A 26,893-nucleotide genomic window follows, 5' to 3' on the forward strand; every position below is an offset into this window, starting at 1 on the left:
TTACAACACCCACACTCGTGGTGGTGCCCGGATCAACAAAATGACTGTGGTCAGAAGAACTTTCTAAATTTGAAAGAGACCTCTTGTTTCTGTGCGTTCCTACCCTGGTGGCAGGCTGCACAATTTATTTTAATGTGAATTTGATATCCAGCACAGTTCCTTCAGCCTTTGCTGCCTCAGCTGCCTTTCTAAGGTCAGTATGTGGCTACACACAATCTTTTTCCCTCTACCACCCTGTCATGACAAGAAATTCCTCAGATCCCACTGAATTCCACAAGGCACTTCATTTATACACTTCAGTTCAACATTAAGTTCCTTGCAGGGTTATTTAGTTTGAACCCTGACCAAAGTTCCCCAGTGCTGTGTGTGTGCTCAGCTGCATGATTCCAACCTTGCTCCTGGGCTGTGCCAGGGCAGGCACCACTCACATGATGGGGTACAGCCCTGCCACGGCTGTGGGAGCAGTGTCCTTCAGAGAAATGCTGTTGGGAAAACAAAGGTATGAGCCAGGTGAGAGCAGAAGCAGGGAAACTGCCTCCTCTCACCATCCATTGCCACGGTGCAAGGGAGAAAGAGCGGGAAAGAAATAATTAAAAAACCAAACCAAAATAAACCAAAGTTCCTGTGAGTGGGATGTAAACTCTCAGCAATGATTCTCTTTTTGACAGACATCCCCTATGTGGTGAGGGCAGAAGGGTGACCAGCCAGACCACCAGCAGTTTCCTGGCTGGGATGATTCCCCTGTTTATCTTGTGGGTGATGCTCTGAGTGTCCCAAGGACCTCCAACAGCGCAGGACTGGGTTGATATCTCATCCTGAAAGTGGCCCAGCTCCACCTCTGTTCCCCTCTGATAGCAGAGCACTCCCTGCCTGAGTGCTTTGTCACCAGGAGAGTGTTGCTCTGGACCCAGTCCAGCTTCCCTGTAGGCTGTGAGGGCTGATTCGTGTCTGAGGGGGAGTTAGGAAAGCCATCAGCTCCCTAATTCGTGAGAGCCTCTTCACACCCCGCAGGCAGTCCCCACGAGGCAAGTCTTGCTGCCTCAATGACCCCTGGCTCCCTGACAGCTCCTTTGGACACTCACCAGATATCACACACAGCCTCACCTGCTCACAGATCCTTTCAAATCCTCCCGTCCTTCTTTCCCATTAGTCTTGCCTCAACCAGGATATGGGGAATTGAAATTGAACAACACGGAGAGTTAGAATTAAATTCTAAATTGAATTCTAGGCAATTTAGCTAATTCAGACTAAATGGGGACTTTCCTCGAATCAGTGTAGTTTGGCTCGGAAGGGCCCTTTAAAAGTCACCTGGTCTCGTTTCCCGCAGAGCCGGGCATTCTGGTACCCAGGCGCTGCAGGTGCCCGGGGCCGTAGCGGGGCTGGCCCCGGCGCATCCCGCGGATGCCGGGGCGCGCTGCGGTGCCTTGGCCGGGCGCGGCCGGGGCTCGGAGGGTGCCCGGCTGAGCCCCGTGCCCGGGAGCGGCTCCGCAGCGCAGCCCGGGCCGCCCCGCCCGCCGCGGCCGCCCCGCCCCGCCGGTCCCGCCCGCCGTCACGCACCGCCGCCGTCGCAGAGCCCGGGGAGGCACCGGGCAGGGGCAGCCGCCGCCGGAGGAGGCCGAGGCGGAGCGGAGCGCAGCTGCCGCCGCGGCGGGGGCAGGTAGGGCCGTCCCGGGCTGGGTGCCGGGCCGCGGTGCGGGGCGATGCGATGCGATGCGATGCGGGCGGCGGGGCCGGGCGCGGGGCATGCGTGGGAGCGGGGGCAGCCCGCAGCGCCCCGGGCGGGTTTGCCCACCCCGGCCCGGCGGAACGGGGATAAAACCGTGTCCTTACGTAATGCCGGGCATTGCGACGCGGGGGCCCGCTGGGGAGGCGCGGGTGGCCGGGACAGCGCGGCTGGCGGGACAGCGGGCGCGGCGGGGTCCCGGCGCCGCATCCCGGGATGCGGAGGCCGAGCTCGGCGGAGCGGGCGCTGGCCCCGTGACGGGAGGAGAAAGGTCACTGGGCCACGGCGGCTCCTGCCGAGCGCTCCGGCATGCGGGACCGTTCTGCTCCTCCCCGGGAGGCAAAGGTCGAAGGTGGCCGTACCTGCCCGCGTTCAGCACCGTCTCGGCTCTGACATCCCTTTCACCTCGCTCCTCTGCGCCCCTGGCATCCTTCTTGCGGGTTGGCAAATTCATTCTGATATGTACCAAAGCCCCAAGCCTCAAGCCAAGCAGGCAAACTGATTTCTTCTTTCATTTCATTCTGCTTATTCTCAGAATATAGGTTTGTACTTGTGGGGAATAATGTCAGTTTAAAAATCCCCATGTCTCTGCTTTCCGCTCCCATAATGAGCACTGTGGGGCCGCAGCAGCAGCTGCCTCGATTCTGCCTTGTCACAGCCCTTGCTGGGAACAACTCTTGCTGGAGGGGGGAAAACTCTTTGACTCATTCAGTCTTTAGGTATTTGAAAAATAATAAAAAAAAAGGGTGACAAAATTTTCAGAAAATGGAGTGGAGCTGACTCATCATCAGTGACCAATGCAGGGTTGTGTCTCTGGGGAATATTTATAGTGATTCCAGCAGAAACAGATCCCAGCTTGTTTCTCAGATGACTTAGTAAGAATAGAGGTGTGTTGCAGTTTGTTTTGTTGGGTACAGTGGATGGTTGAATATTCACATTTCTCGTGGCATTTCACCTATGAATTTTTGTCAGAAATGGGCTTTTGCACTATTGTAATGACATTCCAGAATAATGCCTCCCCCTGGTAATCTCCATCAAAGGTTTGCACTGATCCACTGTTTCTTCCTGCCCACAATTTGGGGTGTGTGTATGGGGGTGTGAAGGTGTGGGGGACATCACTGCTGGCTGCTGTAGCAGCAGGAGGATGTCCCCAGCACTGGCACTGTTAGGATGGAGGCAGCTCAGGCCCTCCTGGCCTTGGCATTTGCTGCAGGTAGGGAAAAACACATCCACTGGTGTAGCAGATGCTCCTTTCCTGCGTGAGCTGTCACATCGTGCTGGAAGACAAAATTCCATTTTAATTACTCATCCCCATTGATGTGGTGCTGGGTGTTCCTGATGGGGCTGGGAGCGAGGACGTGTCCCTTCCTGAGCGCGCTGCCGGGCGTGCGCTGGCCTGGGCCCTGCCATGCTGGTGCCACGGGGTGGGACAGCAGCACTGCTCTCCTTCTCCTCTGCAGATATTCAACAGAAACAGCTGAATTTACCATGTGGGGATGTGGTTCTGTGTTCTTCCCTTGCAGTTTAGTAACTACAGTAGCTACAGCAAGCTGTGACTTCCCCGCAAGTGAATTTAATCGATAGTTCTATGTGATAGTTTAATAAGGGGCTGCCATACAACACTGCAGTTCCTAATGTGTACCCTTATGATTAAGAGCAGGCTGTCTCTTTCTTTAATTCCATAATTGGTATAGCCTAAATAATAATATTTACATTTGCTTTTAAGGGGTTTATTTCCTTTATGCTGCTCTGTTTATTGGGCTACAGAGTTACTGCATAAACCCTTGTTTAAATGGGCTCCATCATGCATGCAGTTCTGGAGCAAAGCTCCAGCAGGAGGGCTGGGATCCTGCGAGTGACACAGGGACGCTGCGTGGCTTTATAACGTCTGCAACAAAAGAAATTGTGGACTCCCCATCTTAAATTTTGAGTCATAATGCTGCATGGATTATATGATGTTGGCACAGTAGCAAGTTGGGACAAAAAGTGTTGTTAAGTATTGTGTGTAATAATGCCGAGTATTTACAAACCACGTGCTTTTACTGGCTTCTCGAAAGCCTCGTGAATGTGCCTAACTTGATGTTTGACCTCTGTGTGACTGTGCATGTATTTAGGGGTAAGTGTGCTCTTAAATCTCTGCACAAGGAGGCTGCTGAACCTGATCTGAAGTAGACTGTGGGCATGGCTTGAAGGAATTTGGGATCTGGACCATAAAACCTAACGTGTGGAGCCAGCACTGAGGTCCCCTGGGATGTTGTAGAGGGACACTGGTGCCAAGTGGAGCTGGTGCCTCCAGGCAGCCATGGGACGTGGAGGGAGCTGGGCCCTGCTCTGTCTGAGAGCAAAGCCCCCTCCTCTGTGATGCACTGACACAACAGAAATTGGCTGGGAAATGACGCTGCCCAGGCTGGGGGTCCAGAAAGGCACCTAAAAGCTGCTTCATTCCAAGGAATAATTTTTCCTTTAATGAAGGAGATAAATGAAAAATAAATTAGTATTCTTTTTAACCTTGAGGCAAAAGAGCCTCATGTGGGTTTTTCCCCATGCAGATAGACTGTAACTAGTCACATAACCCAGTGCTGTCTGTCCTTCCCAGCTGCTCCTAGCAGCTGTAATGTGTCCACCCAGCAAAGTAGCACCTTTTATTACTTGCAAAAGTAGCAAGTACTGTGCTACTTTCATGCTTTTGGAGACAGGGAGCTGCAATGTTCAGAACTATGGGTACCATCAAGAAATGGTACATGAGTTCAGATTTATTGGAATAAAATGTGGCTGCATAAGGATAAATCCAACCTTTTTACTTTCTTAGCCTTCAATCTGATAGACTTCCAGTGTCTTCATGGGAATTTTATTCTTATAATGGATTTATACTTGTCTTACATTTTTAGATCATTCCTTTCCCCATGTAAATATGATAAACCTGATAAATATGTGCAGGGAAACTTTAACCTAGGCATGTATGACAGTTATCAAGCAGAAATGCGTTTTCCTTTGGTTGCAGCCAATCCTTGTATTTTCCAGGGCACCCTGTGGGTTTGTTACTTTTTGGACTGAATTTTATTTAATTGCTCAGAATTGCATCACAGAGTGAAAACTTTGCCATCTGTGACACTGGAAAATACTCAAATTTGGCCTGCTGTAATGAAATCTTCACTGGGGCTGCCTCTTGGGTCCTGCAGCTCCAAAGAGAACTCCTGTTTTCTCCCCGGGGCAATTATAAATCAGGTATTCCTGGAGGTATGCTCACAGCAGCACTTGGAGCTTACTCCTCAGTTCAGGTTTTCTTCAGTCATCACTCATGCTATGGTGTTTCTTACTCAAGAAACAAAAATATTTTCCCCCTTAGAACACATTACAGATATTCTGCTTGGCCTGCTCTGTTGAGGTCCGCAGTCACGCTGAGCTATTTGCACAGTTGGACGAGGATAAAAGCAGTGAATTCATTTCAGTCCAAACCTAATCTGAGTTAATGTGCAGGGATCCCACTGGTGAAAAGCAAGGGCACTTGGCCACGGCCATTCCTTGATCCTTTAAGAGTTTGAATCCCTGCTAAGCATGCTTGTCTTACAACCTGTACTCGCACAGGATGTAATCAGGTTTGTTTTCCATCTGTTAAACAAGAGCCTTCTTATTAGCCAGTGCAAACAGAAATTTTTGTTTTGTTCTTGCTGACAATGGCAAGGTTAGCCACCAAGTACACAGCTCCTAGTGTTTTCCACACTCAGCAGTTTTAAACACCTTGCTCTGTGTGTGTTTAATGATTTACCTTACAACCAGCAGGGATTTGGCTTTCAGTATTGTCCCCTAATTATAGTAATTGTCTAAGTGGAGCTCTCATGTCTCCCACTGTTCTGGGCCCAGACTGCAGCAGTGGAGCAGCCTGGCATAGCTCATGCACCTGATGAGCCTGGCCACAGCCAGAGGGGATACACAGGCATCAGGGAACAAAACTTGGCTTCATGGGTGTGGAGAAGGGAAAAACATGACTGATAAAATCCAGCCCAAAAGCATACAGCATTCATTTATAAAGAAAATATTTTGATTTTATGAAGTGACTCAAAGGGACTGTTGATAAAATAGGTCTGATAGATTCTGAGATGCAGCTGGCAGAGCAGTGCATTATCTTTCAAAGCAATGCTTATTTGATTTTTCAAGTGTAGAGATTTGTAATATTTTTAATTTTTGATGATGCTAAATGGCAACATCCATCAGAGGGTTCTCATGGGGCTGGGCTGCTCTGGCAAGGCAGAAGCATTTGCTGTACACAGACAGCTCTTAGTGACTCCTGCCAAACCTCTCCTGAGTGCTGCCTGACTTTGGGGGGTGATTTCCAAGCAGGGTATTGTATCTGCTTCTAGTGACTTCAGTGAGGAGCAGAGGAATTACTTACACAAATACGGTAATACTTTCTTAAGGTTTTTTTCTGCTTATGTTTTTGGGGTTTTTTTTCCCTTTTTCTTCCTCCTTTTTAAGGCTAATTTTGTGTACAAAAATTAAATCCCTGTTTGTATATTTTCACAAAACAAACCCAAGCAGAGAAATTTAAGTAGCTAAATATAAGCAGCTAAAACTGCTTTGGAATATGAATTAAAAAAAAAATTAACTCTTTAGCTGGTTGTGTATTTGAGGATGCATTTTAATAGTGGATATAGCTGGGAAGAAATGACATGCACCCAAATAGTCTGCAACTGAAGTTACACCATAGTATGTGCCCTTGTATCCTACTTCATGTTCTGAAAAGGCTGTTTGCCTTTATTCAGCCACCAGATCTGTTTTGTTCCCTCTAGGATAGGGATTCTTCCTTTATGCAATAGCAATATCCTGCTGTAACAGGCCCCAGCTTGTTGTCTGGAGTGCTCGAGGCGCTGAGTGACTGCAGAAAGTCCCTATCTGATCTCCATGGGGTGGTGAGCTTGCCTGAGAGCTGCATCCCAGGCTGCAGCCAGGGAGATATTAAGGCACCCTCGTGTTTGGAGCTAGTGGGTTTGTGTGGGATTTAAAGGAGCTGTTTTCTGCTAACATTGAATACTCTGGAGTAAGTGTGAGGCAGTTTTTTAAGCATTTGCATGCATATGTAGTAAACTGCTTATTACTTTTGAATAGCCAAAAAGTTAGTGAATATGGAATTTTAGTGCAACATCTGGTATCAAGAGGATTAGCTTTATAAGTATAATTTATCTCCTTTGCTGTGTAGAATTCGGAAATCTTGTCTACAAAGACAGAAGATGTGCACCATTTCAGATAGCTTGACTTTGTCTCACCTAAAGACTTTATTTGAATAAGAGAGTAGAAATTATTGTACTTGGACAAAAAAGGAGATTCACTTGGTTTGTTCCTCTCAGAATCCTATTTTCTTCTCTGTATATGGTGAGACAATTTTCCCAGTGGCAGAGGAAATGGGATGCATTTATGTCTTTTGCAGGAGGCCACTGAACTAAGAATGTCAGGGCCTGCTGAAGATGGGAAAGTGAGGAACTCCATGGCAGTGTGGGCATCCCTCAGACACAAAGCACAGTGGAGGAAGCTGCCCCTTAGTGTCCCCAGCCCTGGGCTGTGCCTTTGCAGGGCGCTCCAGTCTGCATTTTGCTGCTGAAGCAGGGTTGTGGCTGCCCTCCCAATGGCCTGGCCTCACAGGGCAGCCTCTCTGCAGGCTGAATTTTTCTCAGCAAGGTCATTTTTTTCTCAGGTGCACAGAAAAACACCGAAAGGTCAAAGTCTAGGGAGAGACATTAACCCATTAATAGTGATAGTAAAGTCAAAGAAAACTGAAGCATAAGAATGTCCATTTATTGATTTTGCTGACATAGATGTTATCCATTTGCTGTTCTGAATTAGGGGAAGAGAAATGTTCCTGATGGTAGATGCTTGTTCTGGTTACATTTCCTTAGTGAATGAGTTGGTGTCCTAATGCTTTACATCAGAATGCAGAGATCCATTGTGAGAAACAGGAGAAACATTTCCGAGAAATGGTTTGAAAAAAACAGAAGTTCTTTCATGAGTTACTCTGATAAGAAAACAACAGTTAACTCTTTGGAAAGGCATAGACACTTCCTTTTAATTAGCTCTGCAGCCTGTTTCACATCCTTAGTGGCAAGTACATGGTCATGGCTGCTGCTGGCTCCCGAGCAAAATGAAATCACACTGTTTGCAATAGCTGCTTTCTTCAGGGTGTATTTGAGTGGTGGGTGGGGGATACAAAATGAAAGGGGCTGAAACGGGCTTAAGTTTCTTGTTGCTTAAATGAATTAAGTAAATTTCTGACCGCTGTAGTTTCCTTTTTTCATTTCTTAAATTTTCCTTTCCAGAAAATGGCTGTTCCACCTGCATATGCTGACCTGGGCAAATCTGCCAGAGATATTTTCACCAAGGGATATGGTAAATAAAGCCAAAATAAGTTTGGGCATTTGCTATCTACCTGACTCCTGAAACTGTTAGGATTTTATTACTTTCCCCTGAGAAGTACTCCAATTATTTCCATTAGAATCCATAGAATCACAGCTTCACATTGCCCTTGCTGTTTAGAAAGGGAGGGTAACATACTTTTCTTTAGATAAAATTCTTCCTGTTCCCCATAGAAGTGTTGTTGGTTTTGTGAGAAAATTGTGTGCTGTATTTTGGCTGTGCCCTTGTATTGATGAACAGGATCACTGATGGCAGTAGTTTGCTTATGAACAGAATGCTGCTCACTGGGAATAAAAGTATTATTACCTAATTTGGTCCCAATTATATTGCTGAGGTCAATAGGATTCATCAGTCAAGTGCTATCTGAAGTGGGTACAAGCTGCTTCTTAGAAACACATGGTTTGATAACTGTGCCCTTGGTTTAACTATTTAATAGTTCACAGGTGATTTAGAAGAGAGTTTTAAGAAATAAATCAGCAATGCTTTTGAAATCAACATATATATGATTCATATTTTTTACTCACTCTCTAGGTTTTGGGTTAATAAAGCTTGATTTGAAAACAAGATCTGAAAATGGACTGGTGAGTTTGAAATCCAAAACATTGCAGTGGTTTTGTGATTACTGTATATTTCCTTTAAAAATCAATATATTTGTATTTATATGAACTAATATTTAACAAATTGTAATGACTGATATGTTTTACAAGTATAAGCATTTGCTTGATTGTATATATTGACAAATACATATATGTATAAATTATTTTTTTCTTTCAGGAATTTACAAGCTCAGGTTCAGCAAACTCAGAAACAAACAAAGTCAGTGGTAGTTTGGAAACAAAATATAGGTGGGTGGAATATGGATTGATGTTCACAGAAAAGTGGAACACTGACAACACACTAGGCACTGAGATTACTCTTGAAGATCAGGTAATTTTTGGCTCCAGTAAAGCAATTTACAAATTCACATATGTCAATGTCTAATTAGAAATCCAATCACTGAATTTCTTTTCTGTTCAGCTTGCACGGGGCCTGAAGCTGACCTTTGACTCCACCTTCTCTCCTAACACTGGGTAAGAAATGAGTAAGCTAAAGTGATAAAAAAGGCATTTTACAGTATTTGTCCTGAGATATCAAGACAGGTAATAATCAGCCTATGTATGATGAAATCATGTCCATGTCATTTACACCTTAGTGTTAACAATCCCTTTATAATCCTTAACTATAGCAAGCAAACTTAAACACAGTAGCTTGAAAATTATAGTTAGAATTAGAGAGTGAAGAAAAAGTTGTGGTTTTGCTCCATTGTATATTTCTGGCCGTGTCAGAGGATGAGCTGCTGCCTCAATAAAAGCACCAAACAAGTCAGCTGTAATGCAAAGCTTAACGAGCTCCAGGGGCCAGTTGGCCACAGCTCTGATAGGCTGACACAGAACTGGGCTCTTGTCCCGAGCTGAATTTATCATCTGAATTCTTGCAGGCCACAGTGTGCCTGGGTGGTGGATGGGTATTCCTGACATGGTGATTGGATGCCGTGTTTAATGTGGGCCAGAGGGATTAAGCAGCAGCTGTAGTTCTAGATGTTAGTTTATTTTTTTTCCCTGATTATCTGTGCAAGCAGTGCTGCCAGTGAGTCAAAAGATTCTGCACATCAGCTTCCCAGAGCAGCAGACTGCACTGCAGGCTCTCAGGGTAATAGTCCCAGGGGAGCTTTCACCCTGTCTTTTAGATTTAGTGTTCTGCATTGTCAGCTGCTTTCAGTCCACTCCTAATTCTAGATTAACAAGATACTTTTGTTAATCAGAAAAATCTCAAGTAGGTTTTTATAATTATTTCTTAACTGGTAGGATTCTTGGAGAAAATAAAAGGAAAAACCTTGTTCAAGAATGTTGTTACAGGTCTAGAACTATTTCTTGAGCACTTCACAGACACTGTAGTTATGATTGCCTCGAGAGAACTGTTAAATGTGGTTAAATGGGGTGAGATTCAATCCTGGTGTAACCTGGCTTAGTTTGACAGTGATGCACCATGTCTGAATATGAGATTTCTTCTCCCCTCCTTATTACTTACTGACTGTGACAAATCTTTCAGCAGGTAAAGTAATTTTTTGGAGCACTCTGTGTTCTTACCTCTGTCCCTGTGACATTGGTGGGAGAGGTACTGCTGGCTTTTACAGAAGTTGCAGATGAGTGCTTTTGGCACTCCTGCACTTCATTTCTGATTTGCAAAACACAAGAAATTCCTGGGTCTGAGCTAATAATAATAAAAAGAGATCAGTCTCTGTGTGGGTCTGATACAGCACTGAAACTGTTCTTGGAGGTTGTTTTTGTTAGCTGATGTGAAAGGTTGATTTGAAATTTCAAATTGACTTTTCAGAAAGATTTCACTAAAGATTTGGTCAAAGACAGAAGACACCTGTAAAAAGAGAAGAAAAAAATCTTAAATTAAGAGTCACTGAATATATTAGACATAACTCTCTTGCCTTGTGAAAGTCGGCACCCTTGACGTAAATCAACCTAAGATCACATGAGAAAATACTGTTCTGGCCAATAGTATAAAAATAAACAAGTGACTCAGGAAAGTTTATTTCTGCCTTAACCTGGCAGCTTTCTGGTGGCTGTAAATGGCTGTAGCCATTAAAGTTCACAAAGTACCATAAGGAGAAATGGGGATGTCAGAGCCACTGAAGCAGCCTGCTCACAGCAGAGATATTCACAAAGTAGTGATTTCCTAATGTCTGTCACAGTGAATAAAATTACCCAATTCACCAGGATTGTCTAAAAATTGTTTACCTGGGATTGCCAAGATTTTTGCTTGGGACAGGCAAGCAAGTCCACGACTGTGGACTTCTGGTAGCAAACCTGTAAACTCTACAGTTTCCATTCCTTCTCTGTATGTATCAAACTTCCAAAACCGTTTGGTTGGAGATGAGGATATGGTTTTGTTAATTACCATCTGTGTGGCTGCTTTTCAGAAGACAGTCCAGAAGTGCTCTGGGGGCACCACAGCACATTTTATAGCTCATTTGCAAAGAATTCACTGTAGCTGACTTAGGATTTTGAAAAGGTGAACACGAGAAGGTGACGTATCATGTGGCTCTCTAGGGATGCACATGTCTTCAGGAGCTATTACACTGAGTTAAATAAGTGATATGATGGAATTGCTACCTACAGGTGTACCTTTGCAAAGATATGATATCTGTCTTTTCTCTTTAGGAAAAAGAGTGCTAAAATTAAGTCGGGGTACAAAAGGGAGCACATCAACATCGGCTGTGACATGGATTTTGATATTGCGGGTCCTTCAATACGTGGAGCTCTTGTGCTCGGCTATGAGGGGTGGCTGGCAGGCTACCAAATGACTTTTGAGACAGCAAAGTCTAGAGTAACCCAGAGCAACTTCGCTGTTGGCTATAAGACTGATGAATTCCAGCTTCATACTAATGTGTAAGTATTGGCAGACAGGCACTAAAAAGGAATTTGGAAGGATTTTGCTGCTTGCTAAACAATGAAAGGGTCAGTGGTTCAGCAATGGTGCACAAGGAAATGGTGAATTGGAAATTAATTCTTCATTAAAGATGTCAAGCTGTATTTTTTCAGCTGCATTACCTTTTCTTTGGGTTGTGTGGGTGAGGGAGTGCATGATGGAAGGAACTGGAGCTCACTGAGCACCCAAGGGTCCAGTGTCTGTCTAACAGATAAGGACTGTTAGAATCCGTTAGTGATATAATAAAAAAAGTAAGTTATAAAAATACTCTTTGTGAAAGCTGAAATAACAGCAATGCTTTCCTTTTACACCTGTCAACATCAAGCAAAATGGTGGTTTGATGTGTAGATGAAAGAGTTAATCAGAGAGTGAACAAGAACAGGCAAAAGGGAGTGACTGGAAGAGACAGGGACTGGGTTTGTTCTAGTACTGGAACAGATATGGTGTAGAAGTTTATTTGGTATTGCAACTTCTAATAATATATTTACACAAGTACTTGTCCTTTCTGAATGTATCAACAGTGGGAAACCAGGATCAAATTCCATGAAAACTTAAATTTCTCTGTCTGCTGTTCCTCTTAAAAAGGCAATTTATGCCTTTGCTTTGGGAAGACAGTTTTTTAAGATAAGGCAATCCCTAATCCATTCTCCTGGCCCCCCCTTTCCGTGCCCTTGGGTAATTGGATATTTTGCATGTAGCAGAGCTATTCCAGGCTGTTTCCATCTGGGGGCTGAACAACTGTTCTGCCTTCCTAGAGCTACTCCTTCAAAGGCCTTCTGTTCCGTTTCACGCTGTTTTGCAGCGAGCTGGTTGAGGAAGCTCCCGCTGCCTTACAGAACAATCGAACCCCCACAGCCCAGACAGTGTGTTTGAAGGATTGCCAAAGCACAGAACTGTGGGCAGAAAACTTCCATCAAAACAATATGTGGGGTCCCCTTCCACTCAGGATTTAGAAGTTGCTCCTTCAAGTGCAATGACTTTCAGCTTAGTTGTGCTGCAGCAGTTCAAAACATTGTATTATTGGCTTTTGCTATAAAATGCTGTGGTTATTATTACTGTTAATTAAAGCAACAGCAGAAACTCATGGCAGCAATGAGGGCTCAGATATTTTCTTGTATTCCTGAGGGTCTGCTTCTCAGGTTGCTGTTATAGTACAAAACTACAGATGTATGATACAAATAGAAATCTTATTTATTTTTAATAATAGATTAGTTAGGTGGTTGATGTATTTCAGCTTTGAAAACATGTCAGAGCTTTTTTATGATCCCAGAAAGAGTTGCGTATGGAACTTCCCTCACTAGGCTGCTTGGTTTTTACATCTACACAGGTCAGTGTTTCACTGGGATGCTGTGGCAGAGCAGATAATGGAACTAGGTGGGGCATGAAGCGTGTTTTTTTTTTGTTCCACAAACCAGATGGGGACTCTAGAAAGTTACTTGCCTTCAGGATGCCCTAATATATTAAATTTCATAGGGGGCTAGTGTTATTTTTTTACTATAACTACATTAAAAGTGCTATTATTGGCATAGAAAGTACTATTATTACTATTAGAGTTAAAAAAGAAGTTGAAAGTATTATTATTATTCTTTAATAATAAAAACAAGGGAGGTAGGGCTGGATAATTTCTAGTTTTATATATGACTTTCCTCATTTTTTAAGCATAGCTCAGACCGCCCCCCCCCCACTAATGTTGCAGGTCAAGACAGAGCTGTGTGGGAACCTTGCACAAAATCTGCCTGTATAACCAGCTCTCCTCAGTCCTTTTTAATCCCTCCTTTTCTTGAGAGCCAAGCACATGCAGTTAATGTGAGCTTCAGTCTTATCTGAAGTAAGTATTGTAGTGTTTTTCTGGAAGAATTGCTCTAACAATTTAAGAGGCTGTTGCTATTGCTTGAACTTCTCAATAGGCATATACTGCTGTTTGTGCAACTGTTATGAACTAAAGAATATCAGACCCAAGGGGTAAAAGATCCTAAATCCACCCCTTTTGTAATCACTAAAGGTCTGGTGTACTCTAGTAATTGGAACCAGATTATTTCACAGTTTAGAAGAACCCTGGATATTCCTGGGGTTTGAAGCCTGTTTTCTACAATATGTGTCCTCTCTTTAAGAAGATAAGCAAAAGTGGAAATTCAGATGCTCACTGGTTTATGAGTGCAAGGCCTTTTAGAAGTCTTTTGGTCTTGTTTTTATGATCTGCATGGTCTAACATTTTGCCTTTTATACCACACTTTATTCCTGTGTGACAATGGGGCAGTAGTAATTGGAAGTTGTGCTACTCACCATTCAGCTGTGGGCCAGTGCTCTCTGCAAAGCAAAATTAGTTCAATTTCTGTTTCTAGTCCATAGACCTTAGCACAGATGTACCATAAGGACTGTTGCAAATGGAACTCATTTGCAAAAGCCTGTAGACTTGCCCATTAAATTGGCATCTTCCCCTGTGATACAGTTCCTCTGTGTCTGGTAAAAGCATGCTGACAAGGCAGTTTTGGGATGACTCAGGCTCTGTGACTGGGGTACAGCCCTCTCAGGGCACAAGGAAACATTTGCCAAGGAAAATAATTATTTCAGAGTCACACAGGGAAAAATAAATCTCTCTGCTACAAAGATTTCCATCTACAGGAAAGGGAAAATTAGAAGCTGTCATCGTTGGTCTAATTTTTTGATAGTTTGTAATTTTTTTTTTCCATTTTAGAAGTTGTGGATATATAATAATCTGCAATGAATTGAAGCATCTAAAAATAGCTTCATAACCAATCTGGCCTAATGTCTCTATCTTAGTTGTTATAGGGATATTTAATGAGGTGTAAGTGGATGTTGTGCAAATACAGCTCTTACTGGAAAAATAAAAGATGATTGTTTGGGGTGCTGTTTAAAACGACACTAATGCATTCCTTCCAGGAATGATGGAACAGAGTTTGGCGGCTCCATTTACCAGAAGGTGAATGATCAACTGGAAACTGCTGTGAATCTGGCCTGGACAGCTGGAAATAGCAACACTCGCTTCGGAATAGCAGCCAAGTATCAGATTGACCCAGATGCCTCTTTTTCTGTGAGTCCTGTGCATGTACATTTCTATGCATTTGAAAATAAGTGCTTGTAATGGAAAAGGAAAGCAGCCTTTCCATCAGCAGAGTCTTGATGCAGTTCTGTGCTGTGGAGTTGGATCTGTGTGGTTTGGTTTTGGCAGCCTGAGAGCACAGCTATTGGATTTTCCTTAAAGGAGACACAGAATGTTTTATTGTATTACTGGGCACTATTTTGAGACTGTTTTTTGTGTCAGTCTGGAAAAAATTAAAAATTATGTTAATAAACCTATTATTTTCTACAGTGACTATAGATTCTTTGAGATTGGTATTTAAGTTGTAGAAAAATTAACTCTAGATTTATTTGGGATTTAAAACTTGAAATCCCTACATGCTTAAAAGCTATTGCATGATTCTCAGGAATGGAGAACTTTGAAGAAAGATACTTAATTATTTACTATTTATTACTAAATAATGCTTTATTGTTTCCCTTTAAGGCTAAAGTGAACAACTCCAGTCTGATCGGGTTAGGATACACTCAGACTTTAAAGCCAGGTAAGTCTATGCAGAAAAAAGTCTGAATCAATAAAGTGATACCTCAATCTTGAAATATCAGAAGTTTTTTGGTGATAAAGTATGATGGGTTGTAAGATTGCTCTTCATGCTTGGCAAGCCAGTGATGAACTTTTCTAGGGACTGTTCTGTTAATTTTGGATATCTGTTGGAAGCAGAATTATTAGAGACCATTGTCCACTGACCAGTCAAATAGTCTCTCATGTTGACATAAAATATGTGTATAATTTTTTGTGTCACAGATCAGTAACTAAATTTTTACTATTTCAGAGGCTTCCTATTACAGAGTTTATTCTTCTTAAAAATGTGACTTTCTCAAGGTCCCCTGGCCCAGGAAGAGGGCAATCTTTCTGCTGCAAAATTGGTTTTAATGTAGTGTAATAAATCTGCTGCCAGAATACTGAGCAGATTGACATGAGATATTACAGCAGATGGGGCTTGGGCTTTTTCATATCCAGATTTTACAGTGGTTTGGAAAGGTGAGTATGTATCAAGGTCCCAGGTTTTTATAATCCTGGACTCTGAAATTAGATTAATCAGCAGACCAGCAGCAGTGAATTGGCTCAGAGCTTTAATTACTCAAAGTGATAAAAAGCAGAATCTATCATCATGGTTTATTATAAATTTCATAATTCAGAAAGATTTCTTATCTGTAAATTGTTTTAAAATGCCCAGTCCTTCCAAGGCCAGCTGCCAAATCCCGTTAACTTGGCTACCCAATAAATTAAAGCAGTAACAGACATGGCACTTTCTGAACATAAAGCTCATTCCAAGTTTTAAGTTGACTTTTCTCTCCCTTTTCTCTTTTGCAGGTATCAAGCTGACGTTGTCAGCTTTGTTGGATGGCAAGAATATCAATGCAGGGGGTCACAAACTTGGTCTAGGATTGGAATTTGAAGCATAAGGAGTGATTTCATAATTGCTAATCTGAAAATACAGCATAGCTACCTTCAGAAAATAGTGTACCTTTCAATGTTTTGTCTGGGGTGCAAGTGTTGCTACGTATCTGTCCTGCTAGTCCTGGTTAAAGACAGCTAAGCTTTAAAAATGATGTTAAAGAAGTGGAGACAAAATCATGAATAAAAAATCCTTGCTTTTTTTCTTTATGTAATTGCTCATCACATCTGTCAGCTGCCACATGATAAGAAGAAGGAAGGTGTTGATTACCTCTACTAATACAATGATGGCACAAGGAACGTGATAATGTGTTATAAACCTGGGAATTGCAGACCACTGTATTGTACTGTTCATTGTGTAAGCAAAATGTTCTGACACCTAAGGTTTCAGTCAGTGAGGGAATGTGCAAAATTGTCTGAAAAAGGGATTTTAAAATTTATTTTTTTAGATATGTGTTTCATCCATGGTTTGTCTTACTTGGTTATCCCACACCTACTGCTGTCTCCAGAATGCTTTAGGTTTGTCTACCTTGTCCAAGTCCTTGTGGAGGAGGTTTGATGTGACTCAGCCAATACTGCCTGTCCTGTGTTGTGGTTCCTTCCCCTTGCACTGATGAAAAAGCTTGTAAAATGGACATAATCAGGGAAGAGTCTTTGCAACTGCAATCACATAGTTGCATCACTAATTCTAAAACAGAGTTTTCTTTTATTACCACTTTTTTTTAGCAACTAAATGGGTACATTTTTAGAGAGTCTTCCATTTTGTGTGGAACTAGACCCCAAAATGCTGTACTTGACACTACTAAAAATGGATAAAAAACCCAAACCTGACTTGAATAAAATATTGAAATGTCATCTTTTACTCTGTGTTTGTATTAATTGTGAAAACAATTTCATCCACATTTGTGGCTCCAGCAGAAGACTGGCAACATCTCGGTGCATGTTTTGTACCACACAAACCAAAAATACTTAGTAAAATTAAATTCCAGATGTGGCACTGTTCTTCGTGCTGCCTAAGCTCTGACAACTGCACATTACACATGTTTATCTCATGGGTAAAACAAGATAACATGACTTATTTGTCCTTTATTACAGAAATCACGAAGTTAATTACCTCTCTATAAACAAGTGTGGGCAATGAACAGCTTGGATCAACTTCAACAGTGTGGCTGTTGATTAGTATTTGTATTTTTCACGAGGAGGCCATGGCCGTGGGTGGCTGCAGATGGCAAGAGCTGCGGTGCAGGATGTGCCCGATGAGGCAATGTCCTTGCGACAGCGACACATTGCAGAGCCACCACCTCAGGGACAGCCCACAACTTGGGCAAGGCTGGCATCCCCTCAACGGGACACTGCAGAGCCACCTCAAGGACATCCCACAACTTGGGCAAGGCTGGCATCCCCCTCACAGGGACACTGCAGAGCCACCAGGGCAAGGCTGGCATCCCCCTCACAGGGACACTGCAGAGCCACCAGGGCAAGGCTGGCTTCCCCCTCACAGGGACACTGCAGAGCCACCAGGGCAAGGCTGGCATCCCCCTCACAGGGACACTGCAGAGCCACCACCTCAGGGGCAGCCCACAGTTGGGCAAGGCTGGCATCCCCCTCACAGGGACACTGCAGAGCCACCACCTCAGGGGCAGCCCACAGTTGGGCAAGACTGGCATCCGCTCACCGGGACATTGCAGAGCCACCAGGGCAAGGCTGGCATCCCCTCACAGGGACACTGCAGAGCCATCAGGGCAAGGCTGGCTTCGTCTCACCGGGACACTGCAGAGCCACCTCACAGTTGGGCAAGGCTGGCTTCCCCTAACTGGACACTGCAGAGCCACCTCCTCAGGGACAGACCACAAGTGGGGCAAGGCTGCCCTTCCCTCACCAGGAGCCATTACTAAGTATTTCCCGTCTCAGACATTTAACGCAGCGCTCCTGGGAGTAGTTGAGCCCTTCCAGACATCACCGGTCCAAAAGAACCGTGTGCTGTCAGCTCCCAGGAGCATGGCAGAGGAGCAGAACTAGCCTAAAGCTGAGATTGGAGCATTAAGATCAGATATTCAGGAAAACCTCTTCATTGTCGGGGTGGCCGGGCATTGGAGCGGCTGCCCAGGGAGGCGGTGGAGTCACCAGCCCCGGAGGGGTTTCAGAGGCGCCGGGATGCGGCGCTGGGTGATGTGGTTTAGGGTAACGGTGGCGGTGGCAGTGCCGTTGGAGGGTTGGTCTGGACGGTCTAACAGGTTTCCCAGCCCCGCTGGTTCCATGCTGTGCGATTCCAGCACTCCGTGACCGCACGGTTCCATCGCCACCATTCCACCGTTCCCCGCTCCTGTGACACCTCCTTCGGCCCCTGCGCGCGCCCCGCGCCTTCCCGCCCGCGCGCGTGCGCGGCCGCCTCCCGAGGGGCGGCGCCATCGCCACGTCCGCGGAGGGGGCCAAGATGGCGGCGGCCGGCGGCGAGCGGCGGGGCCCGGTGGGCCGCGCCCTGTGCTTGCTGCTGCTCTGCGGCTGGGCCCTGGCGGCCCGCGGGCAGGAATCCCCCGGTGAGCGCCGCGGGGCCGGGCGGGGGGGCTGGCTGCGGGCTGTGGGCGCAGCGCGGTGGCCCCGCCGGTCTCTCTGGTCTCTCAGGTTAGGGCCTGGAGCGCTGTGCGGCCTCGGCCGGCGCGGGTCGTGCCGTGAGGTGACCGGGCCTGGCCCCGGGGCTGGCCTCGGTCTCTGGTCGGTTCGGTTCGGGCCGGGCTGGGGGCAGCGGGCGCTGGGCTGTGCGCGGGGGAAGGGCAGCGGGGTGCGGGAGGCCGCCTGCCAGGTGTGCAGAGCTTTTGCTGCTGTGCAGAGCAGTTCGCTGGTCACTTCATTCATCAGATTTGGGATTCTTTTTCTAAATACTCTGTCTGCGTGCCTGGTTTTAGTCTTCCCTCCCCTAGAAATTAAGCTTAATGTTATTCTGCAAGTTGACTCCTAGTTAAGTGTTTTCTTTCTCCCCCTTAAAACTACAGACGGCTGTAACCAAAGGCTGGTAAGAAATGTGTGTTTCAGGGGCAGTGAGTTTCTCTTTGTTTTGGATGGAGTACTGGCTGGGCAGTAAAGAGAAAGGAATTAATGAAGGAAAAAAGGGAACTGTTTGATCCATAGTTCCTTCCGTGCTTGTCAGTCAGTATGTATCTGCACACCAGCTGTATTTGTATTGCTCCCCATCTGCTTTAATGGGTAGGCAGTAAGAATTTGGGACAGAAATCTTAAGGAAATGAAGAGTTTTTAACTTCAGGAGTCATGAAACAACTTGCTTTCTAAAAGCAGTTTTCCTGGAAATGAATTTTAGCCATGACGTGTTTTTTTATGTGCAGTGTTTGTGTTGCTAATTCTGTCACCGTAATTGAACATTAGTATCTGTTTCTGAAGCTAAGGCATCTCTGGATCTAAAATAATCTGACAGTGTTGTGTATTGTAAACAGTGCAACCATCGTTTGTAATGCCAAATAGTTTGGGGTAAATACCATAAATCAGTCGTGGTTTAGCTGCTAAACTTCCAGCTGCTATTAAAACAAAAACCCAGGCATATTTTAGGATTAATAGGAAATTGCTCTTTCTCAGTCTGAAGGTGCAGCAACAGCCTTGCATTTAAGCATATATTCTTCTAAAACTTCAGTGTTATAATGAATTCAAGATTAACTTGAAGTGTAAGGCCAGATGCAATATAGGTTTGTAGGCAAAATATGCTTGTTTGTATTTCAGACAGTTTAGCCATTACTCTCTAATGGGTTTTGTCTGTTTGGGGAGGGTAGCAGTAAGGTTGACCTCACTCACAATATGCCAGCTCCCAAAAATAGGAAATTACCTTGCAACTGCCTTCCCTCATATTTATCTCTGCATATGCAACTAGCTGGCTTAAACCTGAGGAGAGATCAGAATTCCCTAAACTTGTCCTGGATAAGAACTGAACAAGTTAATGTTGATATAATAATTCAGATGAGTAGTTTTTCAGCAATAAAAAGTGTGTTAGCTGTGAAATGGTTGACTTTGAATTTCAGCAGAGAGGCACTGTGGTGTTTGCTTCACGTGGGATGAGTTGAGTCTCCTGTGTGTTACAGTTGGGTTAAAGAGTAATTCATCCTGCAGAAGTGTGCCATGTAAACAAGAGCTCTGTTGTACCTGAACCTCAGCAAATATCCAGGTTCCATGAATAACATGATTCAGTGTCCCCTCTGTAATATTTTACTTACACGTAACCTGACACGAGCAGTTGCTTGAATGCTTCATTTCTAGAGTCTGCAACTTTCCTGTGAGCCTTGAAAATGTTTAATGAAAGTATCACTGCTTTTGTGAAATGAAAAATTAGTTTGGCATATCAAAATTAAAGGCAAGGATGGTTTCCCATTTTAAATGAAAATGCAGGCTGAAAGTCTAACATTTGTTCTACATTTTTTAGGGTGCCTCTGGGTTTGAATCTGGTAGTGATGTGCTGCAAACATGAATAGATTGTTAATTTTTAGGCTTTAAAAAAATGGCTGTTAAATTCTGTCTGCGTCTTTTTTTTTACTGGCCTTTGGATAAAGAAAAGGGACAGTGGGCACTGTGTCAGGATTTAATGCTCACCTTGTTTTTTATGTAGTTCTGCAAAGCCCTCCCAGCATTGGAGAGATTGTCAATTTGCCTGAGGGTGCATTGTTACTGTGCTATTTCTGACTTAATTGAGTACAATAATTGCTGCCAACAAAAGGCTTTCCTCCAGGAGCATGGGCAGTGTTTGTGTTTAACCCGTGGTTCAGTAGTTTCATTTGAGGTAATGGAAGGTTGCAAATCTGTTTCAGTGTCTACAAATTCAATGAAAATCAGTGCCTGGGAAGAGGAGCTGCTCTCTTGTGTCCTGACTGAGGGGCTTGGCAGTGTTTTCTCATTCTTTGTTGGTAAAACATGCAATGGTGAAAGATGAAAAACTTAACTGCAGGAAAAGCTTTCCTGAGAACAGCCTCCTTTGTAGACCTCAACTCATTCAGAGGGAGGAAGAATGTGATGATGGAGAAAATGCTAATCATGTATGAGTCTGCAGGATGTCAGGGACGCACAGAGGGAAGGGTGACATCTCTTTGAAGTTCCTATGTCTGGAAAACAGGCGTGCTGAGTTTTTCAGGGACACTTTCCCACACTAGTCTGGAAGGCATGTGCTTCCAAACTTGAGTTCCTGTCCACTCAGGACTTTTCTTTGGAAGTTGCCAAAGTGGAGGAGTATCTATTTCTGCATCTGAATGCTAAAAAGTTTGCAGTGTCACATATGCTGTGTTCTTCATGTGATTTCTTGTCTGTGAAGGAAATTTGTGGCAGTAGTTTTCTGTCAGAGAAGTCAGTGCCTTGTGCATAGTGCTGATTGTTTCTCATCCTTTTCTCAGGTTCTGTGAAAGAGGAAGTTCTTACAAGAAATATTTCTTCTGCAAATGAGAATGAAACACTGAGTAGATCCCAGAATTTGACAGACAGCTTGCAGAGTTTAACCTCAGCGAGAAAGGAGGCCAAAATCAATTCGGTGACTGCAGGAAAGCCACCTACAGCAAACGGTGACTCTTTGTCACCTGTTGTCCCTGCTAGTCCAGTGTCACAGGTGGATGTTGATGCTTCTGAAGCTACTAAAATTGAGGAAGAAGATCTTCTAACAGATTTGAAAGGCACAATAAATAGTTCCCCACCCATCATCAAAGAAACTATGGAGTCAGATGGAGATGACTATGCTTATGAAATGACACCAAATTCCAGATACAGTCCAGACCTCCTAGAGATTTCAGAAGATGACAACTCTGACACCATCAGTAATTACAATGAGGAGATCAAGACCCTTGATGAGAAGATTAAAGCTGTTTCTGTCTCAGGGTTGGATGAAGAAGAAGACAGCCATTTCTTTTTTCATTTGGTTGTAGTTGCCTTCTTAGTAGCTGTTGTTTATGTCACCTATCACAATAAGAGGAAGGTAGGTGTGCTCTGAAAGGTTGAGAGAAACAGCTGGAGTGTTTAAAATAAAGTTGCATTCCCTTGTACGTGTTTTTAAGAGGGACTTAGCTTTTTGAAGAATTAAATCTTTGACCACTTAGTCTTGTGGTGATACTAATGTGCAGATCATTAGTGTGATTTTTATCTGCACAATGAAAAAGAACTTGAATCAAATATTTACAATAAGAAAATGAATTAATTGGTGACATCAGTAATTAATCAGTACAGTAATGGACACAAGCAGTGCACAACATGAGTTCTATAAAGGAGACCTGAGCCAAGTCAAGTGGGGGTGAACGATTAACTAATTGTTTTTCTGCACAGGAAGACAAGAAATTAAGGGAGGTTTAACTGCAAATGGTGTGGGAATGTTCTTGTTATGATTGTGATAATCCTTCTAATAGTCACTTTGATATGGTCTTTATATCATAGAAATTCTGAGGGTGTAACTACAGACTTTTAGAAAATGTTTAATGCTGCTTCCAGTTTTACATAGAGAAGCTACTAAGTTACTATTTTCAGGTAAATGTTTCTTCAGTACGAACTAATTCTCTGTGTCTCAAAAATAGTCAGATTGTTGTTATTCCAAAATATATTGCTAGCATTAAAATCTAACTTCAGCCCAACCAGGCACAACAGAGTTGCATGCACAAATTTGCATTAAACCATAGATTACTTATTAGATACGAGGAAAGTTTAGTGTTTATCTTTGGGGGAGAACACTGCTCTGGGTGAGGATTTACAGGACTGAAAAAAGAGCAGCTAAAACCCCAAAACCTTCTTACTGTGCAGTGGCCTGTCTGTAATGTGCATTGCCAACTCTTTATAGGGGAAGATGATGAAGGCTGTTGCATTTTGAAAATTTATCTGAGAGCTGTTCAACTAAGTGATTAGAAAATGAATTGTCTTTGCTGCAGTAATGCCCTTGCCAGCACAGGGGGTAAAACCACGGTGTCAGTGCCACTGTGAAGCTCTGGCAAACCCAGAATGTTTCTGCGCAGCAGCTCCAAGTTGTCCTGTTTATCTTTCAGATCTTCCTGCTGGTGCAGAGCCGAAGGTGGAGGGATGGCCTGTGCTCCAGGACAGTGGAATATCATCGTTTAGACCAGAACGTTAACGAAGCCATGCCTTCCCTGAAAATAACCAATGACTACGTGTTCTGAACACACTGGGATTGAGTTTGCTGAACTTAGCACTCTTTGCCTGCCCAGTCATGTAATGATATTCAGGTATTCTAAATAAGCTGCTTGTACAGAAATGAGATGTACTCTCTTTGACCTGGATGTTTTGGAGATTAAATCTCATGGAAGATCAAGGGCATGATCCATCTGTTTGCTACTTTGGTCGGGTTTTATATCAACTGTGAAGATAGACAATTTAATAAATTAGTGCTCTTTCCATTCATTAAGCATCATTCCCTTCTGTCTGGAGCAGTCTTAATAGTCATACTACAAAAAAATAAGCATAAAATATTTTAGGTCTAATAAATTAATGACTTTGGCATCACTAAATCAAATTAATGATCTCTTTGCTAATCACTTACATGGCTCATAAATTCCACTATATTGCAAACTTAAAATATAATTACTTTTTTCTGTGCTTAAATTCTGATGCTGCAGGTCTTTCATTTAGTTTTTTCTGATTCTGTTTTCTTGGTGCATAATTTGATCCTATTTTGGCAAAATAGCTAGAATTGCAATTTAATAATTTATATATGTGTTCACGCCATAAATAATTTTATAACAATTATGTATAACACATTTTATTTCAGAAGTTCTGTACCATATATTTCCTAAAATGTTTAAGGTGTTTGTGAAGGTATGCACCTTCTTGACTCTCCTTTTTTTTATCTCTGCTATTTATGACTTCATTGTCTTTGTAATTAATGAGTGGAAAACAAGCCTTGTTGAATAATTTTACTAAAATGTAGATAGCTGACAGGCTTTCAATACATCAGAGCTTTCTGTTGAATTTTAAGACAGTTGGGAAATGGATGTGTGATTTGTTATATTATAAATGGGAGAAACTGTAAGAATAATTTATTTGGTTCTTTTTCTGACCCAGGTAACAGACAGGTGAAAATAAGTGCCAGTCAGTGGACAGTGCACTCTCATTTTTGACAAACATTTATGCATTAGTGTAAATCAAGTTACTGCTACAGTAGTTTTTTTTGATTTTTTTTTTTAATTTTGTCTTTTGTACTTCCATTATTTATGTTTTCATGAGTTGTAAAATATAAAATTTTAGTTTTCTGTACATTCTGTTTGTGATTTAGTTTTCAGACTGATATGTTTGTAAATAATGGTGAATCAGAACCCCATAATTAATAACTTGGTATTCAAGTAGTTATGTAACATTTGGAAACAAATCGATTTCACGCCTGTTGGCATGAGGAGTCTGAAGGCATGATACTGTTTTAGGAATGAAATGCTAAAAGTTCTATATCCTACTGTTAAATGCATTCTTTTCATAACCACAGGAAGTAAAGCACAAACAAAATATCCCAAAACTCTTTTCTTGCAGTAATTTTTATTGTATTTGGACTTGTATCACTTAATATTTTGAATAAGGTTTTTAAAATAAATGACAATAATGAGCCTGTGTTTCTTACCTTAACTATTTCCCTGCTTTTATACAGTAACTTACCATAAAGAACTTGCTTATGCTTGGAATTGGAAACCATTTCAAAACCATCTTCTCTGTTGCCCATACTGGGTGTGTGAAGGTTTGTTATGTGCATCTGTTGAATGCTCTGTAGGGTAGATAGCAAGGTTTAAATTAGATATTTTAAGGTGTGGGAATTAATACATTCTTTAACAAGATTTCTTTAGCTTAAGTTGTTTAGTCTGTAATTCTTGTGGAAGATATTTGAAATTCTTACCTAAACATAATTACTTGGAAGTGTAACACTGCTATGCTCAAGATCTAAAGGGAAAGGTTACTTCTCAAATTTCCTTTAGGATGTTTAAATATGGGAATTTGAGGAGGTGGCTAATGCTTTTGCACCCAAAAGAAATTCAGTGACTTAGTCCTTAAAAAAAGTTACTGATTATAAAGTGTAGTGATTTTGACAGTAGAAAATAGTACATTCACCCTGGGCAGAAGCATGTGTTCCTTTCAGCTTGGTCCCACAGGCCTTACACAGGACCCACAGTGAGCAGCCTGCCTGTGCAGAAGTGCAGTGATGCCCACCTGAGAAGTTTCATTTTCTATTCAGCCCACCCTGTGAATTAGGCCAAAGAGACAAATGTTACATTTTCAGCCACTTCCCTCACTATAATAGCTACAATACTGTTAAAAACAGTAATTGACAGAAAATTAATGTCACTCTGAATCAGTTGAAATAAGGCACATTGTGTTACTTTCTGGAGTTCATAGATATGAACTTCATCCATGTTGGCTGTCTTCCAGAGCTCTTGAAGCATAGTTCAACTGGCAGAGTAAAACCAATGTAAATGTGTTCTTTCAGCTTTCTGAACAACTAACAGTGTCTTCTTAAGGACTATGTTTGAGGAATAATCTTGTATTTCCTTGCCCTGCTTCCACCAAATTGTCTTTGTGGATAGGCTGTCTCTAAGAAGAGATATTTATTAATCTTTACAGCTTTTAAGCTGCTCCTTACAGCAAACCCACTGACTTCTGGAGGAGGAATGCACACAGCATGATTGACAGCTTTCTCTAAAAAGCTCACAGAAGCAAAGGCCTGGTTTAGTCAGTTGGCAAACCAGGTTGTTTTGCAGTCAGCACATTTTAAAATGCTTGTGGGTTTAGCTGTGCCATGACAATACCTGCCCCACAGATGTGGGATGTTCATTAGGTAATTGGGCCTAATGACCCCTGGGCTGGACTGCAAGTATTAAATCCATCCTAGGCTGAATTGCCCATGTAGTTCCTCTCTGAAAATGCTCTTCTTGAGGTTACCTTAGAGGAGAAAATCACATTATCATGAGCCTTTTGCTCATGAAGCCATACCAGGACTGAAACTTTTTGAGTTGGGTAAGTGATGTTTGAGGTCATGGAATGATGGTTTGCACTTGTGTCTTTAGTGGAGTACAGATTTGCCTCACTCAAGTACTACAAGCACTTAAGAAGAGCAGTTTTTCTTTGCTTGCTCTACTGTAGTGCACATCCTCTACCACAGAAGTAAAAACTTTTTAAAAATAGAAATATTTAAAAAAATATGTTCTCCACTAATTATAATAAGGGCAGCTTATAAGAATAATTTTAAATTCAAAGGGAATTTCTATGAATTTGAAATCCTTGGGTTTAGTTTGGGGAATTACCTAAACAGACGTGCTTTTTGGATACTAATTTATTTTAAGGACTTGTGAGTCTGTCAGGCTGGCAGTAACTGCAGAAGGTTGCCCCAGGAGATGGTCTGGTCACAGCAAAGTTTGTGGATGCATCACAGCAAATTATACTGTCATGATAATATCAGTGTTGCTGAAACCTGTGCACTGCTGATGGCCAATGTTCAGCAACAGGGGCTGCAGTGCCAGTGAGCAGTGGTGTTTTGTATCCCAAAATAGGCACCAGTGCTTGGTATCCCAAAAGGGGCACCAGTGGTTGGTATCCCAAAAGAGGCACTGGTGGTTTGTATCCCAAAAGGGGGCACTGGTGGTTGGTATCCCAAAGGAGGCATCAGTGGTTTGTATCCCAAAAGGGGCACTGGTGGTTGGTATCCCAGAGGAGGCACCGGTGGTTTGTATCCCAAAAGGGGCACCAGTGCTTGGTATCCCAAAAGGGGCACCGGTGTTATCCCAAAGGAGGCACCAGTGCTTGGTATCCCAAAAGGGGCACCTGTGGTTGGTATCCCAAAAGGG

At 43.0% G+C, this 26,893-nt stretch overlaps 2 protein-coding genes across 3 annotated transcripts; both read left to right on the forward strand.

The window, feature by feature from the left end:
* Positions 1-1,549: 1,549 nt before the first annotated feature.
* VDAC1 (voltage dependent anion channel 1) lies at positions 1,550-16,955 on the forward strand. 2 transcript variants are annotated; one of them, XM_058034582.1, is made up of 9 exons: positions 1,550-1,657; positions 8,029-8,098; positions 8,657-8,706; positions 8,900-9,052; positions 9,143-9,195; positions 11,338-11,565; positions 14,507-14,657; positions 15,129-15,186; positions 16,017-16,955. In XM_058034582.1, the coding sequence occupies exons 2-9, from the start codon at positions 8,032-8,034 to the stop codon at positions 16,106-16,108; spliced, it is 852 nt and encodes a 283-aa protein (XP_057890565.1). In that variant the 5' UTR covers positions 1,550-1,657; positions 8,029-8,031; the 3' UTR covers positions 16,109-16,955. The 2 variants fall into 2 exon arrangements, with proteins under 2 accessions (XP_057890565.1, XP_057890566.1); XM_058034583.1 differs by having other exon boundaries at positions 1,573-1,657; positions 15,129-15,190; positions 16,017-16,101.
* Positions 16,956-18,534: 1,579 nt separating this feature from the next.
* C15H5orf15 (chromosome 15 C5orf15 homolog) lies at positions 18,535-24,686 on the forward strand. The gene is made up of 3 exons (XM_058034784.1): positions 18,535-18,637; positions 21,479-22,050; positions 23,102-24,686. Exons 1-3 carry the CDS (start codon positions 18,535-18,537, stop codon positions 23,231-23,233), a joined length of 807 nt encoding a protein of 268 aa, XP_057890767.1. The 3' UTR covers positions 23,234-24,686.
* Positions 24,687-26,893: the final 2,207 nt, after the last annotated feature.

The sequence above is a fragment of the Melospiza georgiana genome, chromosome 15 (genome assembly GCF_028018845.1).
Source record: "Melospiza georgiana isolate bMelGeo1 chromosome 15, bMelGeo1.pri, whole genome shotgun sequence".
NCBI lineage: Eukaryota > Metazoa > Chordata > Aves > Passeriformes > Passerellidae > Melospiza > Melospiza georgiana.